General features: G+C 48.8%; 5 protein-coding genes across 5 annotated transcripts; 3 read left to right on the forward strand and 2 right to left on the reverse strand.

Moving 5' to 3' along the window:
• Nucleotides 1–271: 271 nt before the first annotated feature.
• Nucleotides 272–1073, forward strand: FIESC28_03562 (uncharacterized protein; the record flags this gene model as incomplete). The annotated part of the gene is made up of 3 exons (XM_031157711.1): nt 272–431; nt 483–648; nt 698–1073. 3 exons carry the CDS (start codon nt 272–274, stop codon nt 1071–1073), a joined length of 702 nt encoding a protein of 233 aa, XP_031018224.1.
• A 4843-nt stretch (nt 1074–5916) lies between these two features.
• FIESC28_03563 (uncharacterized protein) lies at nt 5917–6326 on the forward strand (the record flags this gene model as incomplete). The annotated part of the gene is made up of 3 exons (XM_031157712.1): nt 5917–5974; nt 6026–6243; nt 6297–6326. 3 exons carry the CDS (start codon nt 5917–5919, stop codon nt 6324–6326), a joined length of 306 nt encoding a protein of 101 aa, XP_031018225.1.
• A 2489-nt stretch (nt 6327–8815) lies between these two features.
• On the forward strand, nt 8816–10711 carry FIESC28_03564 (uncharacterized protein; the record flags this gene model as incomplete). The annotated part of the gene is made up of 9 exons (XM_031157713.1): nt 8816–8996; nt 9432–9505; nt 9555–9625; nt 9679–9753; nt 9804–10030; nt 10079–10190; nt 10238–10365; nt 10426–10570; nt 10615–10711. The coding sequence occupies 9 exons, from the start codon at nt 8816–8818 to the stop codon at nt 10709–10711; spliced, it is 1110 nt and encodes a 369-aa protein (XP_031018226.1).
• Nucleotides 10712–11218: 507 nt separating this feature from the next.
• On the reverse strand, nt 11219–13198 carry FIESC28_03565 (uncharacterized protein; the record flags this gene model as incomplete). Its single annotated transcript, XM_031157714.1, has 5 exons — nt 11219–11511; nt 11562–12575; nt 12636–12839; nt 12896–12993; nt 13146–13198. The coding sequence occupies 5 exons, from the start codon at nt 13196–13198 to the stop codon at nt 11219–11221; spliced, it is 1662 nt and encodes a 553-aa protein (XP_031018227.1).
• Nucleotides 13199–13833: 635 nt separating this feature from the next.
• Nucleotides 13834–14542, reverse strand: FIESC28_03566 (uncharacterized protein; the record flags this gene model as incomplete). The annotated part of the gene is made up of 2 exons (XM_031157715.1): nt 13834–14400; nt 14462–14542. 2 exons carry the CDS (start codon nt 14540–14542, stop codon nt 13834–13836), a joined length of 648 nt encoding a protein of 215 aa, XP_031018228.1.
• Between the last annotated feature and the right edge of the window lie 105 nt (nt 14543–14647).

Raw genomic sequence — 14647 nt, forward strand, 5'->3', positions numbered from 1 at the left:
TGACCGGTCTATAGTTATCTCTTCGCGTGACGAAGGGTCCACAGATTACTGTTTGGACATGAGAGCCTGGTGTTAGCGTGACTAGTGCCTTGTGACAGACACTTTTTCATTCAATGAGCGCCACACAGTCGACGCCACATCCATCAATCACAGCCACAAGCATATGTACCGTCACGAAAGTCACAAAAGTCACAACGCGTCTGAAGGTCAAGGTAGCTCAAAAAAGAAGTTCAGCCAACAGAATTATTTTGACACTCAACTCCATATCACAATGGAGGACAAAGGCGATGTTCCCATGATGAATGGCTACGACGAAACGTCTCATTTGCCCATATCAGAAGATGAAGAGAAGATTCTCGCACTCTATGACCGATTACAAGAACTTCGACTGGAAATTGCCGTTATAAATGCTCAACAATCTCAACAGTCAGGTTTGTTTTCCTTTGTGGCCATGTTGCTACATGCTTGCTAACTGTCATAAGAGAACACTACATCGTATACCGATGAAGAAACACAAAAGGCACAATCAGAACTTCTGGAGACAAGAGCACAATATATTCTCAGAAACGATGTGACTGAAGCCGTTGTGACAGCCAATCCTATACTCAAAGCTGTTCACAGCAACGCAGAAACAGCTCCCATCGAGCGGTATGTTTTTCATTCTGGTGGAGTAATCCTTAACTCATATACTCACTAGTGCCCTTCTGCCATACATTGAACGCAGAGATAATGCATCTATATCGGTCGCGACGCAAGCCTCTCAGACGAACACGGTATGGAAGACGTTGACAACCGTTCAGAGTGACACACTGCGGAAATCTCGGCAAAACGTCACTTTGGCAGCAGAGCTGTTTGAGTTGGCAGATCAAGCAAAGCTCAAGAAGAGAGTCAATCCCAACAATTCAAAAATGATGGAGGAGCAGGAGAGGTTGGAGGCTGATGTCAAGGCGAGCAAGCAGAGATGGCGGGTCATGAAAGGTGTGGCTGGAGGTATAATTGTTGGTAGTGGCGTTGACTGGGTTCAAGACGATGAGCTGCGGGATGCTGTACTCGATCCTGAGACTGAAGAATGATACCGCCTGGCAACTGGACCTTGTTCCAAAGCACTGGACTTAGCAACTACTCGTGTCTCCCCATGAGACGACCGGTTCCTTGATGACGATCCAACCACACGGCACGAAGGTCGAATCCCGTCCCGTCCCATCGGGAGGGATACGTACCCTCATTGACCAGGACGGCACTTGCAAGATCTCCCGTCGTGGAGACACTGGGTGCTTTGGTGAAAAGAAAACAAGGAAGACTTCCAATGCTCATCAGTCAGGTCTTGAAACTAGCGAGGCGCCATCGCGGCTGTCCCTGGAACAACATGCAGGTGCCGGCCGGGTCTCCTGCTTTACTCTTAACTTTCATCCTCGTCTCAGCTCCGACAATTCGCCAGCAGCCGAAGCTCATGATCTCATGCCTCAAGAGCATCCCGATAGGGTTTAGTAGACGTATGGAGCTATGACCATTAGTTGGGATATCCACGTGATATCTCTTGGCAACTTGAGATGGAAAAGAAGAGGTGATATTTGTAGAGAATGGAGCATAATCAGCTGCAGACATCATTTTCACGCTTTCCCTGAATTTGCCTTATTCGGGATCAGATCGACACGTTTTAAAAAAGAGAGCAGGTTCTTTTGACTATTGCTTATGGTCTCGTATTAGTGACCAGGAAACCACAAACCTTGCATCGAATGAGAATATACCTACCTACCTACCCCGTAAGAGCAAACAAAAAATAACTTTACCCTTCTCCCAAATGAAAGGGCGATATTTGTCGCATCTTTAAAGAAGCAATTATTCGAAAAAATAAAGATACAGTACTCTGTACGGCTACTCTGAAATCAACATGGATTGACGTACCCCATTCAAGGCAAATGCGAGTCCCACGATTTGCGTCAGAAAAAGCACAGAAACACCCAAATGAGATTAGTCAGTCAAAAAGCATCATGGAACATGAAAATCGGGTGGCAGGAAAATGAGAAGAATGAACAAGAAGAGCGAGTGGGGAGGAACAGAGAGAATTGGCTTGGGCGGGGGACTGCTCAGCTCCCTGTTCTGAGCTTTGGCGTGAGCCCAGCGTTGGCTCGGCGTCGAGGTACAGCACAGTATCAGGTGCCAGGAGGACTACATGACCACCCAAAGACAGGTGTGTCGCGTACCCGCTGCAAGTCTCTGCTGGTACCTTTCTCAAGAGCCACTTACGGCGTGTCTTTGCACCTTGTTTTGGTCCGGCGCGACCAGACATACTCGGCAAAGCCGCCTTCGCCGGGCGCTTTTGCTTGCCTGCCCTGTCTGGTCTTGGTCTTGGTCTCTCTTTGCTGCTGCTGCTGCTGCTGCTAGGCGCTGTTAACCATGTCCCCGTAACCCGTTTACACCAACGAGGCTTCCACGCGCGACTCGTGGTACCCGCCATGTCCGCAAATGGAGTATGCGTCACCAGGTACCTTTCTCTCGCGTCATTGCAACTTTCGCTTGCTTTGTCCTGTCATATTTCTGCCTGGTACTGTACTGTACGGTTTGAGCAAAGGCCTTCGGATTGTTGATGTATGGTATCAGCACCGATCACTACCTAATGATGCACCTATGATCAATGATACCAATCTTTTGCCCTGCTAATGACAATTGGGGAAGCATCATGGTGGTACACGGGTGTGCACAGCACCAGTCTTGCCTCTGTTGAAGCTAGGACCTCAGCGTGCCCTTGCACGCTCTCTTGAGTGAGCAGCATGATGGGAGGCGACGGTAACTTTGCCCGGGCCTAGACTCAAATGATCAATCTATACACTAAAACGCGGACAGTACAGTACAGTATTACCTCGTAGTCAGATCTCAACTGGTGCATACCAGACATGTACTAGACTGCTACTCTGTACAGTAGTAGAGAAAGTAAGAGGCGGGATAGGAAGGAGAGCATTGGAATATTGTCTCCTTAGGTACGTTCGAAGCAGGAGGGTAACAAACAGAGGGACAAAGGGATGAATGCGAGGGGTTAAGCATTAGGCCTTGAGGTTGAGAGGTACGCATTGGCAAGTACCTGTACATGTAATTTTTCGTATGACAGTACTTGATGATCACGCACGGTTAAAGTACTGCACTCCGCCGCACATTATTACTCCAGTTAACAATCAAAAGTGGTCTAGAACTGATAGAAGATCTGACGTTGATCAAGAAACCCCTAGTGACCAAAAGTAAAATGAATAGACTGAAAGGCCGTTGGGAAAAGCATTTCAGAATAAGAGGGTCGCCTGGCAACCATACTGATACTATTACTGAGTGAGCGGGTTTGCTGTTCCAATGTCATTCTCAGCCGTCGGAGTAGCGCAAGTGATACCATTGTCTCAAGGTTGTGCCGAACTGAGTGTGATGTGCACTTAAATGGTGCATCAGTATGCGCGAAGCGGTCGTCTCATCGGAGTTTGTATGGATGGCAGGGGTGGGGGATAGTGAAGTAAAACACCGCCCGAGATTGTCTTAGGCACAGGCAGGATAGTTAGCGCTGGGGTTTCGAAGGACAATCACTCCCCAGGCCAGACAACGAACGAGTTATGAACATAATTAATTAGAGGCGAACCCGGAAACGGGTCATTGCATTCGGTTGCCTGGTCGTTGGTGCTCTCACTCAGTCAATGCCTGTGGAGCAATGGCCGGATCCATGGGTTTGTTTTCCTAGCACAATTTGTACTCGCCGTTGAAACTCGTGATGTTGGATATGGATATGGATGCTAGACCAGGCAAACTTTGAATTGGGCAGACGTGCTTTAGCATAACACGATGGTTAGTTTCCAGCTGAGCTACAGTGTATCTTATAGAGATCCGAGAGCTCCGATTTCTCTAGTAATTGTAGTTTTGCAAACATATAAGTTCGTTCGTCGAATTGTGGCAAGTTTGTAGCGAATGGGGAAGTGTTAGTTACCAGTCCAGCGAATCATCTCTCACGAAAGTTCGAGATTACATGAACAAAACCCAACACCCACAAACACCAGGTGAGAAGCAAAGAAACAGAGACAGTGTAAATACACAGCATGTCGGTTGAAAAGTCAGTATGCGTCATATAGATAATCCTTATTAGACTCTTCTAATGAATTGGTATGCTTGGTCGCTATTCACATTCAGTAAGCACCTACCTACATAGGAAGTGTTGGTGTTGTACGGAGTTGACAACATGGTGTGGCACAAGTAACATACTTAGGAAGAAACATAATGGTGCGAGCAAGAGAAAGAGCAGAAGAAGGAGCAGGGAGGAGGGTGTCAGTAGCGGAGTGCAATGGTGAGCGCGACTTCAAGTCCGAAATTGATTGATGAAGCATAGCGGCCTCAGGGAGGTGGAGGTGGAGGTGGATGGGCATGGACATGGACAGGAGGGGACTAGGTATGTACAGTAGAAAGAGGAGACGATGTGAAGCCAAAAGGAAACGTCAAATTTGAACTCGGCACCAGACAGATACAGAGAAGGGCAGGGAAGAACCAGAGGTCAGAAAGTTACGGTATCACTCAGTAACGCGAATTGAGCCAGTTGACTGGGTAGGAACGACGGACAACGGGACAAGTAGCGCAGCACAGCACGGCGCAGAATGGAAAGAGAGAGTCGGAGCAGCGCAGACGCCGCAGAGTAGGAGTGATCAGAGTAAGAGGTACCGTAATCAAAGGCAGAGGGGCTTGCGACTGCCTACTAGTGAGACAAGTATACTGTGCGAATTATGACGACTGAGATGCGGTACAAGACCTTTGTACTGTACCTCGGCGCGGCGGGCTGCGTACGGCTTGTACCCGTACAGTACCATACAACAATAGCAACAGGACCACTCGCTTACACGCTGGTGAGTGGTCAGAGGCAGGTGCTCCTGAGGAGCTTGGATGACGGGGCTTGGACGGAGTCCTGGTCGTCTCCCCTAGTAGCAGGCCCAGAGGCAGAAAATGGCCCAAGGCAGGTGCGGTACAGGTACGGATACACCTCAGACTCAAGTCTGCTGCGACAGTACTAGTGCAAAGCTCCAAGCACCGCACCGCACCCGCACCGCAGAGTAATGCGTACCGCACCCAATTTTCTTCGAGGGTAAAGGGAAAAAGGGAAGGGAAGGGGGGCACCAAGAGCAAGCTCACCCAGCCCAGCCTACCAGCCCAGCCCAGCCCATTGCATAACAGTCCAAGTGTGGTAGCTGGGCAGGCCGCGTTCCCTCCCCACGCACAATCACTCCCCCATAGTAAAAAGGCTGCCTTGGCCCTCCCCATACATTCTCTCTCACTCTCTTTTCTCCCATACAATTCTCCCACCCAAAATCGTCTCTACACTCAACACGCTTCGACACGTCTTCGTGGTGAGTAACGTCCTGTCCTATACTTCACCAACAACGCACTGCACCGCAACATTTTATTCCTTTTGAGTTCATGCTTTGCGCCTGCTCTTGCCTCAACTTGGTTTTCTCATTGATCTGTATTTAATTATCGATCACGATAAAACTTTGTCGCAAGTTCAAGCTGCATCGTGCTTCTGGCCCATTATCATCACCCATCGCTGGTTGCGCAACAGCTTAACACTTTGACTAACAGAAGCGCATTACAGACAACATCAACACCACAAATCTTTTCCTCCCAAATCTATCCCTCAGGTACGCGCAAACCCTCCAGGCACCTTTTTTCTCTCAATTTACGCGCATTTCGACGCGTTGGAAGGTGCAATCGCTTTTGCGCCTCGCCACTGCACTCTTTCATATTGCTCCCAATCCAGCTCCAAGCTAGCTTGAGCTACCCCTCCATCGTCACCAGCATCGCACTTCACGCTGCGACCTCGCTTTCCAACGCCTTTGACGCTTTTTAAACCACGCGCTCTATCAGTATTCAGTTGCTTACACTCATTCACAGAACACATTCAAGATGCCTAAGGCTGCTGCCGGTAAGCGTGGTACTAAGGTGACCAAGCGCGCCAAGAAGGGTAAGTCCTGAACCATCTTCCATTCATCCTGCACGTCGCTGACCGCAACAGACCCCAACGCCCCCAAGCGTGGTCTCTCCGCCTACATGTTCTTCGCCAACGAGCAGCGTGAGAACGTCCGTGAGGAGAACCCTGGTATCTCTTTCGGCCAGGTCGGCAAGCTCCTCGGTGAGCGATGGAAGGCTCTCAACGAGAAGCAGCGTGCCCCTTATGAGGCCAAGGCTGCTGCCGACAAGAAGCGATACGAGGATGAGAAGCAGGCTTACAACGTAAGTTTACATGGAGAATCGTTTGAGCATCCGGATACTAACAGCATGTCAAGGCCGACCAGGAGGAGGAAGAGTCTTCCTAGGATGGAGCTTCCGCTGTCAAACCCAAGCGTCGCTCGCAGAAGATGAACACTGAATCGGATTAAACCCAGCACGCCAGTGTCGTGCTGCAGATTCCGGTTACGAAGTCTTCTTTGTATTTCGGTCTGGGCGGTGTTGTATTATGGCACAGGAAGAGTGCCTTGTTTTTTATTAGGGATTATCAAAGGGTCAAGGTCGTTCAACATGTTTATTATGATCTAGATGATGATCAATTGAGCTTCTAGCTTCTATTTCGAGTGTCGTTGACTATGAGAGCCGGATTCAGAACTCTGGGATCATGGACAAGGAAATGAATACTTGTACAACTATGGAGCTCTAGTCCGAATAATGAAGTGTATCATAGGAATTTGAAGAAGAGATCGCGTGCCCTTTCAATTTCATTACTTGTTGACTTGCCCAATTTCACTTCGACCAACTGGCAAGCTCCTGTGACCATGCTGCCCGTTAGACAAGATCTCAGCCAAAAGCATGGCTAAGATGAATCGACGTAGTTGCTTCCATTAAATCAGCCCACCCAATCAATCCCCCTCGATCCCAACAGCTATCCAGCAATTTCACAACAGGAAAATTGTCGTAGCTCACCTGGCTTTACAGGATTAGGGACTATAGTCAGATCGATGGATTAACATGTATTATTATGTCTGTTATTTGCATCTTATATCAAGATCGCAGATTCGCAGCTCTGATTCACCAGGGTCCAGTTGGAAGCTCAAGCTGGAAGCTTTCGATGACGAGAGCTTGGGGCGGCTGTGGCGTATATTCTCACTAGTTGAGTGGCGGTGGCTAGTAAACCGAGGGGTCGATTGATAAGAAACCAGAACTCGTCCTAAGTGTTGATCAGGGCCTCTCACGATCGTACTATTCTCTCTCAAAATGGCACAATTAGTTTAGTATTAGCGAGGTAAACTTCTATTAATCTGGAATAGACAAGATGTGCTATCTCTTGCCGTTCTTGCATCCATGCCGAGACCAGGCTTGGTTGATAATCATCAGGTAGGGAAGGAGGGGAGGCCAGCCCAACATGAATGCCTTCCATTGCTTTACTCCTAACTATCTCTGCAGATCATCATGCTTTTCTATCCGTCATAGGTACTAATTATTAATCAGTATTGCACAAAGTCAGAAGAACAAGTCGCAATGCTCACACTTACAAGAAAACGAGAGGACAATGATCCCGTTTGAGGGTTTCCATACTTGCACGCGTACGAACAGCTCGCGAATAAGAGCATGTACAACATCGTGCAAATTACTCTGTAATCGAGGCATCAATAACGTCCTGTCCTATCTTAGCTGGCTGAGCCTCATCACCAGGGTCCCCCCACGGCTGTTGAAGTGGAGTACAAATAACATTGAGCGAGCACGAGGCCATGCTACAATATGGATGCTGACTTAGGCCAGACCAAGACGAGGACGGACATGCGATACTCCAGCACGAACGTTGTTGCGAGGCTGCTTCTTCACCTTCTCGATCCCCAGTATCATCAGCTTTTCTCCACACAGAGTCCACATCCCGCGGATGCATGTCAAGGGTCGCCGTCGTAGCAACACGTCGCATCTCGACTGTTACTGGACAGAATAGCACATCTGCTCTCCTCTGGGAATGGTCATCTTGACTGGTGCGAGTGCCCACCCATTCCTATCCTAATCCAGTTCAATTGCTTCCCCCCAATCTCCTCATGCATTGGCCTGGCGTCATGTCGAAGCACGCTTGCTATCGTGGCATCGCCTGAGAAGTTGGCTCAGGCTGGAGCGCGAATCTCGAGTTGACGGGCACACACCCAATGCCTCACTCGCTAAGACAATCATCTCCTCTCGTTGGTGCAATTGTCTCAATGAAACCCAAGTCGACAGTGTCGATGCCGCAGACTTATGTAGAATGCGAGTGGCATCTGACCATGAGGTGGTTCAAGACCCCGGACTTGAGGCCTTGCCTTAGCTGAAGCGAAGACAGGATGAGTGCCTCGGACATTACGTGCATCGACCTGATGGGCTCACTCATGGTCCAGAGTGAGAACCGTGCACCAACCACGTCAGGGAAGGTCGTGTGTATGGCTGGACAGGTGCGGGTGCACCTCTGGATGGTGTTGAACAATTGCCCGGATCCGATCACACGTTGTTGACGACCTGCATACCCGTCGTCCCCTCTTCTTCCATTATTAACCAGGGATCTCTTCTCGAGTCTTGAATCTATTCTTGGTTTCTCATCCGGTTCGCGATATCACAATTGACCATCACCGTCGGTTATCTACACTTCTCTTCATACCATTAATTCGTAAACTACCCCACTATCTATCACTCCGAATCCTTCACCGTATACGTTGCCTCGATCGATCACTTGTACTGACACGACTATCATCAATGTGTTGCAAGGGAAAGAGGAGATATTAAAGCATAGCAAGACCAATCGTGGTCCATCTCGTTATGTGATGAGATAGGCACGCCCACCCTTATACACCTTCAACCTGTCGTAATGGAGATGGTTCTGGGCGATCAACTTGAGCTTCATCTGCTCCAGGGTTGCTGCTTGGAGGCAGAAAGGGCGGACCTTGTTGCAGCTCAACTACTTGGGCTTCACAATGTCTTACCCGATGGCAATCATACTCATCTCATGATGATCATTGATGAAATCAGAGCCTCGGGCCAACTGCTTCGTGAGCTACCCGAGTACTGCAAGGTCCATTTCTCACGTGTTCCCATCGTACTCGACTATCTCGAAATCCTCCTTCCTTGTCTTTCGAGATCGCTGCGGGATATCACCACGTTTTATGAAGATAGGACTCTTACCAGAGAGAACCGTTGGCGAAAGATGTATCATTCCATGACCAACGAAGCAGGGGGTCTCTCGCTGCCACAACGATTTATTCTTTACAATCGTTTCTTAACTCTATTACGAGAGTTGCTAACAAGGTCGGCCCCTAACATTCCAAGGCTGCTTGTAGAAGTTGCAACTCACCATTATTCAGATCAATGAGCTTCGATTTCAATACGATGGAAAGCACCCGGGTTCAGTTGATGGAACTCAGGGAAGCTCGAAACATTCGTGAGAACACCAACTCCAGTCTCCATGCATAGCTAACGAGCCACAGCTCCTCCTCCTATCCGTCTAAACTCCACTGCTCAACTCGATGCGGTGTTGGACGAAGACTCGAGCACTATGGCGGTAGGTCAAGCCAACACTGTTCAGGAACAACTTCTCACGAAATAAACAGGATATACACTGGTCTGAAAAGATTTTCTCTCTACCTCTACCATCTCGAACTGAACTCAAACATCAGCAGCCGTAAGTTGTTTTGTACAGCATCCAACTGTCCATACATTCTCATCTGTCTATAGGTCTAAAGCATGGGGGCCGCTTGTCCCTTGGGGCCATATTCAGATGCCCAGTGATGCAAGAATCCTATTTATGCGGTAAGCTCGAAATGTACTTGATAGGTACTGGCCTAGGTTGACAGAAATAGCTCCTTTAACGAACGCCAAATAACTCTGGTAGCGTATGAGAGTGCACGGGACAAATGTCCTTATTTTCTCTTGCGAACTTTCCACATGGGCAATCCCTGGTTCTCCCTTCTTGGAGCACATGAGCTTTGTGTCAAACGCAACGGAAGCTGTCTTCAGTTCTGGCGATGGGATGCGAGCGAGCAATGCACCAAGAGGTGGGCCAACCTTTGTTTCTTGACATGGGAAGGTGAGTTTGAAGAGCACATATGTTGTATCATGTCGCTGATGTGTTTAGAAATGGTTTTGGTATACTGTTGCTTTCTATCATTCAAGATTCGTGACAGTCTCACCATTCAACTTGCAAATGAAGACCTCAGTCTTTGGGGTGAACGCAAGTTATTCCAAGCGTAAGCACCAGACCCGATGCTTTCTCTACTCATACTGACCCTATCAGACGAATTACGGACGACGGCTTTATGCATTCACTTATCGTCTATGAGGACTTTGTCACCAAAGGTCTCAGACTACATGCTGCAGTTTGGGAAGGAGACCTACGACAGTGTCCTGTCTGGACAGCTTTCAGTAAGCCAGAACTAAGTTATCTGTGACCGTTCCAAACGGATGACTGACAAGTATCGACAGTTACACATCAATCGGCTTCGCCAAGATGGATTAAGAGAGTGAGCAAAACCAGAGTTCGCCTAGCCGACATTCACCTCTATGTCTTTTGCCAGGAATATCGACAGCAAAACCAACGTATTAACCGTTCCGGAGCATTCGAGATCCGGTTTGTTAGCGAAGAAGGTAACTTCTCAATTCTGTCATGAATAGTGCAGAGACTTACACATACACAGCGGCCAAACGGTTTAAAGAACTCTTCTCCCCTTCGTTTACGGACGATAGCACAACGACAGACACGACGGCCTGAGATGGAACGGCAGTCTCTCTTGTCTACCCCGACTAAAAACTAACAACGTGACCCTGCGTCCATGTGAATTCGACACGTCCCCTATTGCAATTTCTATAGCCCTTTGAATTTGGTTCATGCTTTTTCCAGCGACGGCGTCCCATGAGAGAAATAACGGTTTGACGATTCATGAATAACGATTTTCAATTTATTGTAATAATTTTTGAGTCACGGGAAACAGATTGTACGATATCTAGCACAACACGTATGCTATCATGGTCAGTTAGTTGGCTTGTTTCGACTTTCAACAGAACGATATTAAGAATGTTTTATGCATGTCATGGTACTAACTCATGTTGCTGCGCCCCTGCCTTTCAGAACACATCACCTATTTTCCAGTTGGCTGGTTGGTAGTTTTAAGAACGCTCAATTTGACAATATTGTTGTACGCAGTAACAACCTCGGAATTATCTTATGCTTGAATCCATCTCTTCTGTTTTCGGCCTAAACACCCATTACATAACTCGTTTAGGTCTTGACGTCAGGCTCATCACGGCCGACATGCTCCTTGAACTTGAGAAGCTCAGTTGCAAACTTGACCTCCTCCTTCAGGAAGTCTTGAGCATCGAGCTCATACTTGGAGGGGTCGCTGGTGTGCTGCTCAATGTAAAGGCGGATGGTAGCTCCAGAGGAGCCAGTACCGGAGAGTCGGACAACGATTCGGCTACCGGAGGAGAAGCCAGCGTACAGACCCTGCTTGGAGGCAACAGAGCCGTCGAGATCGGTGTATGAGAAGTTACCAGCCTTGGTAACCTTGCGGCCTGGAATGGATTAGCTCATGTTATTGGTAAATAATAAGAAAGATACGCACCCTGGATAGTGCTGCCGACGAAGTTAGAGTCGGCAACGAGCTTCTCTAGCTCACCAACAACCTTGTTGGCGCCCTCTGAGTCGACATCCTCGTAGTCGTAACGGGTGAAGAAAGTTCGTCCGTACTTGGTCCAGAACTCCTTCTGGATCTCCTTGATTGAGGGAGTGACCTCGGGGTTCTGAACACCAACACCAGCAATAATGTTAAGCCAGGCAATAACGGCCCATAGACCATCCTTCTCACGGATGTGGTCACTTCCAGTACCGAAACTCTCCTCACCACAGATAGAGAGCTTCTTGGCGTCGAAGAGAGCACAGAAGAACTTCCAGCCAGTGGGCACCTCGTAGCAGTCGAGACCCTGAGCCTTGGCGACAAGGTCGACGGCACCGCTGGTGGGCATAGATCGAGCGAGGCCATTGACACCGTTCTTCTTGAAGTACGGGATGAGGTGGGCGTAGTGAGCGATGATGGCGAGGGAATCACCAGGGGAGACGAAAGCGTTGGCGCCGTAGATCATGTTTCGGTCACCATCACCATCAGAAGCGGCACCGAAGGGAATGTTGTTCTTGTCAACAACCTCGACCAGAGAGTGAGCGTAGGTAAGGTTAGGATCGGGGTGGCCACCGTTGAAGTCGGGGCTAGGCACACAGTTTTGTGTGGAGTTGCTCAGGCCAAGCTCCTGCTCGAAGATAGCCTTTCCGTAAGGGCCAGTGACACCGTGGAGACCGTCGAAGAGGACCTTGAAGTCGGGGTGGGTAGAGAAGAACTTCTTGATCAGGTCGAAGTCGAAGATATCCTTGAGCATAGTAACGTAATCGGCAGTGCTGTCGATAACCTCAACCTCGAGGTCGCCGTAGGTGTTGGTACCAACATTGGAGATGTCAACATCAGGAATGTCGGCGATCTTGTATGAAGTGAGAGTCTTGGAGAACTCGTAAATCTTGTTGGTAACGGACTCGGGGGCAGGGCCACCGTTGGCAAGGTTGTACTTGATACCGAAGTCGTTCTTGGGGCCTGTTGGCGGTCAGATATGTCGATGTTACGGGTATAAGTCCGGGCATATGGGATACTCACCACCAGGGTTGTGGCTGGCAGTCAGGAGGATACCTCCGGTAGCCTTGCGAAGGCGGATGACATGGCTGGCAGCGGGAGTAGAGAGGATACCGTTCTGGCCGATGACGAGCTTCTTGACGCCGTATGCAGCACCAATCTTGGCAATGAGCTGGATAACCTCAGGGTTCCAGTAGCGACCGTCGCCACCGATGACGAGATTTGAGCCTATCAACAGGTCAGATCATGGATCTTGTTTGTGCTGATGGTGAGTAACTGCATACCCTCAACACCCTCAGGGATGGACAGCAGAATGCTGGTGATGAAGGCCTCGCTGTAGTGAGGCTGCTGGAAAACGGTAACCTTCTTTCGAAGACCGGAGCTATGTATATAGGTCAGTATAGCTTCCAATGGATTGGGCAAGCTGAAGCTTTGAAGCAGAGGTGAAGGACGGATAAGCAATTCGTCGGCAGCCACCGGGGCAGTGGGGGAGCACAACAGGATGGGGAGGATCGTCAGGGTGGAAAGACATACGTTCCGGGCTTCTGGTCCTGGAAGGGCTTGAACTCAACGGTTTGAACGCCCATGATTGTTTTATATGATAAGAGGAGAAGGAATAGGATTGGGTATTATGAATATGGGAGAGATTTGTTGGGAAAGAAAGGAGGAGGGAAGTTAAGAAGAGAAGCGAGCAAGCGAGATAGCGGTAGAGGGTGTCGAGACCGAGACAAAAAGAGGGGAGCTTGACGGAGCTCCCTAGTGGGGTAAACGAGATGATATCACTAGAGCTAATGGAGGGGCAGCACAATTGATACTGTGTTGAACTGGTCTTTTAAGGGGTAGAGGACAGTGCTTACAGTGTGTCGATGCTTTACTAGGATACAACATTCTAACGTAAATATGAGAGTAGAGCTCATGATGGAAGCTGATGGATATGATACTGTACTGTGATGGAAACAATAACCAACATTGATACATAAACTAGTCCAGATTAACGGCCACTAACTGCTAGAATATTCGTGGAGAGTTTGACAAGAAAGATTCAAGCTTAGCTTCCCTCGTCACTTTATACTGAAAGAGCTAGAGCTTACCTCCCTCTTAGGTACCTTACTGTAGCTCGGTGAGTAGCTCAGTCATGACAGTTGGATCGTCACCCTCATTAATGTGAGGCAGATTTGGCAGTTTATAACCCACCTCTCTCAGAACAGGATAATCATTGAATCTATTGCTTTCCCTTATTGCCCTTGTTCTTAGCAGGCACAACATCAAATGTCGGTCTAAAAATGACCTCCCGGTAATATCTCGCCTCCTCAATGCTCTCCAGAATATCATCCCTCGCCTTGTGCAGACCTTTCTTGTTGGGAACCTTATTCACAATCCTCTTGGCCGACCAGCGTCTCGCAGCCTCTTTGATGGAGCTCACGTCTAGAATTCGGTGGTGCAGGTGTCTCATCACACGCTTGTAGGGCTCCCGTCGCAGGAACGCCCTGTCGCAGTGCACACTATTACCCGCAAGGAGGCCGCGCTTGCGCTCAGGAATGAAGCGTGTGATGTACTCGTAGAGAGCGTCGGCTGCTTGCTCTGGAGTGGTCGTCGACTCAAGAACAGCGGCAGTGAGGCCGGATTCTGCGTGTGTCTTTGTGCACCACTCATCCATCTGGTTAAGACGAGACTGGGGGAAGTGGATGATGGCGTGGAAGCCTTCTTCATCGAGAATCTCAAGGTTTCCCGTTGTGATGATACAGTAGATCTCGATGATTTCATCATTGTCCTGGTCAAGACCAGTCATCTGTGAGTGAAAGAATAATGTGAGCTCAAGCCATTCTACAACGTAACACGACATTACCAACCTCACAGTCGATCCATACAAGAGGATCATCGGTAGCACTCTTGGGCTGGTTATCAGCCTGAGCTTCAACTGCTTCAGACATTGTTGCAAATTTTTGGATGGTTGCAATGTAACGTTTAAGTCGCGAGCTGTTGAGCTTGGCTTTGGCTGGCTTTTCTCATGAGGCGAGGCATCAGAGAAAGCATAT

The sequence above is a fragment of the Fusarium coffeatum genome, assembly GCF_003316985.1.
Source record: "Fusarium coffeatum strain FIESC_28 chromosome Unknown BRIP53273_contig_75, whole genome shotgun sequence".
NCBI lineage: Eukaryota > Fungi > Ascomycota > Sordariomycetes > Hypocreales > Nectriaceae > Fusarium > Fusarium coffeatum.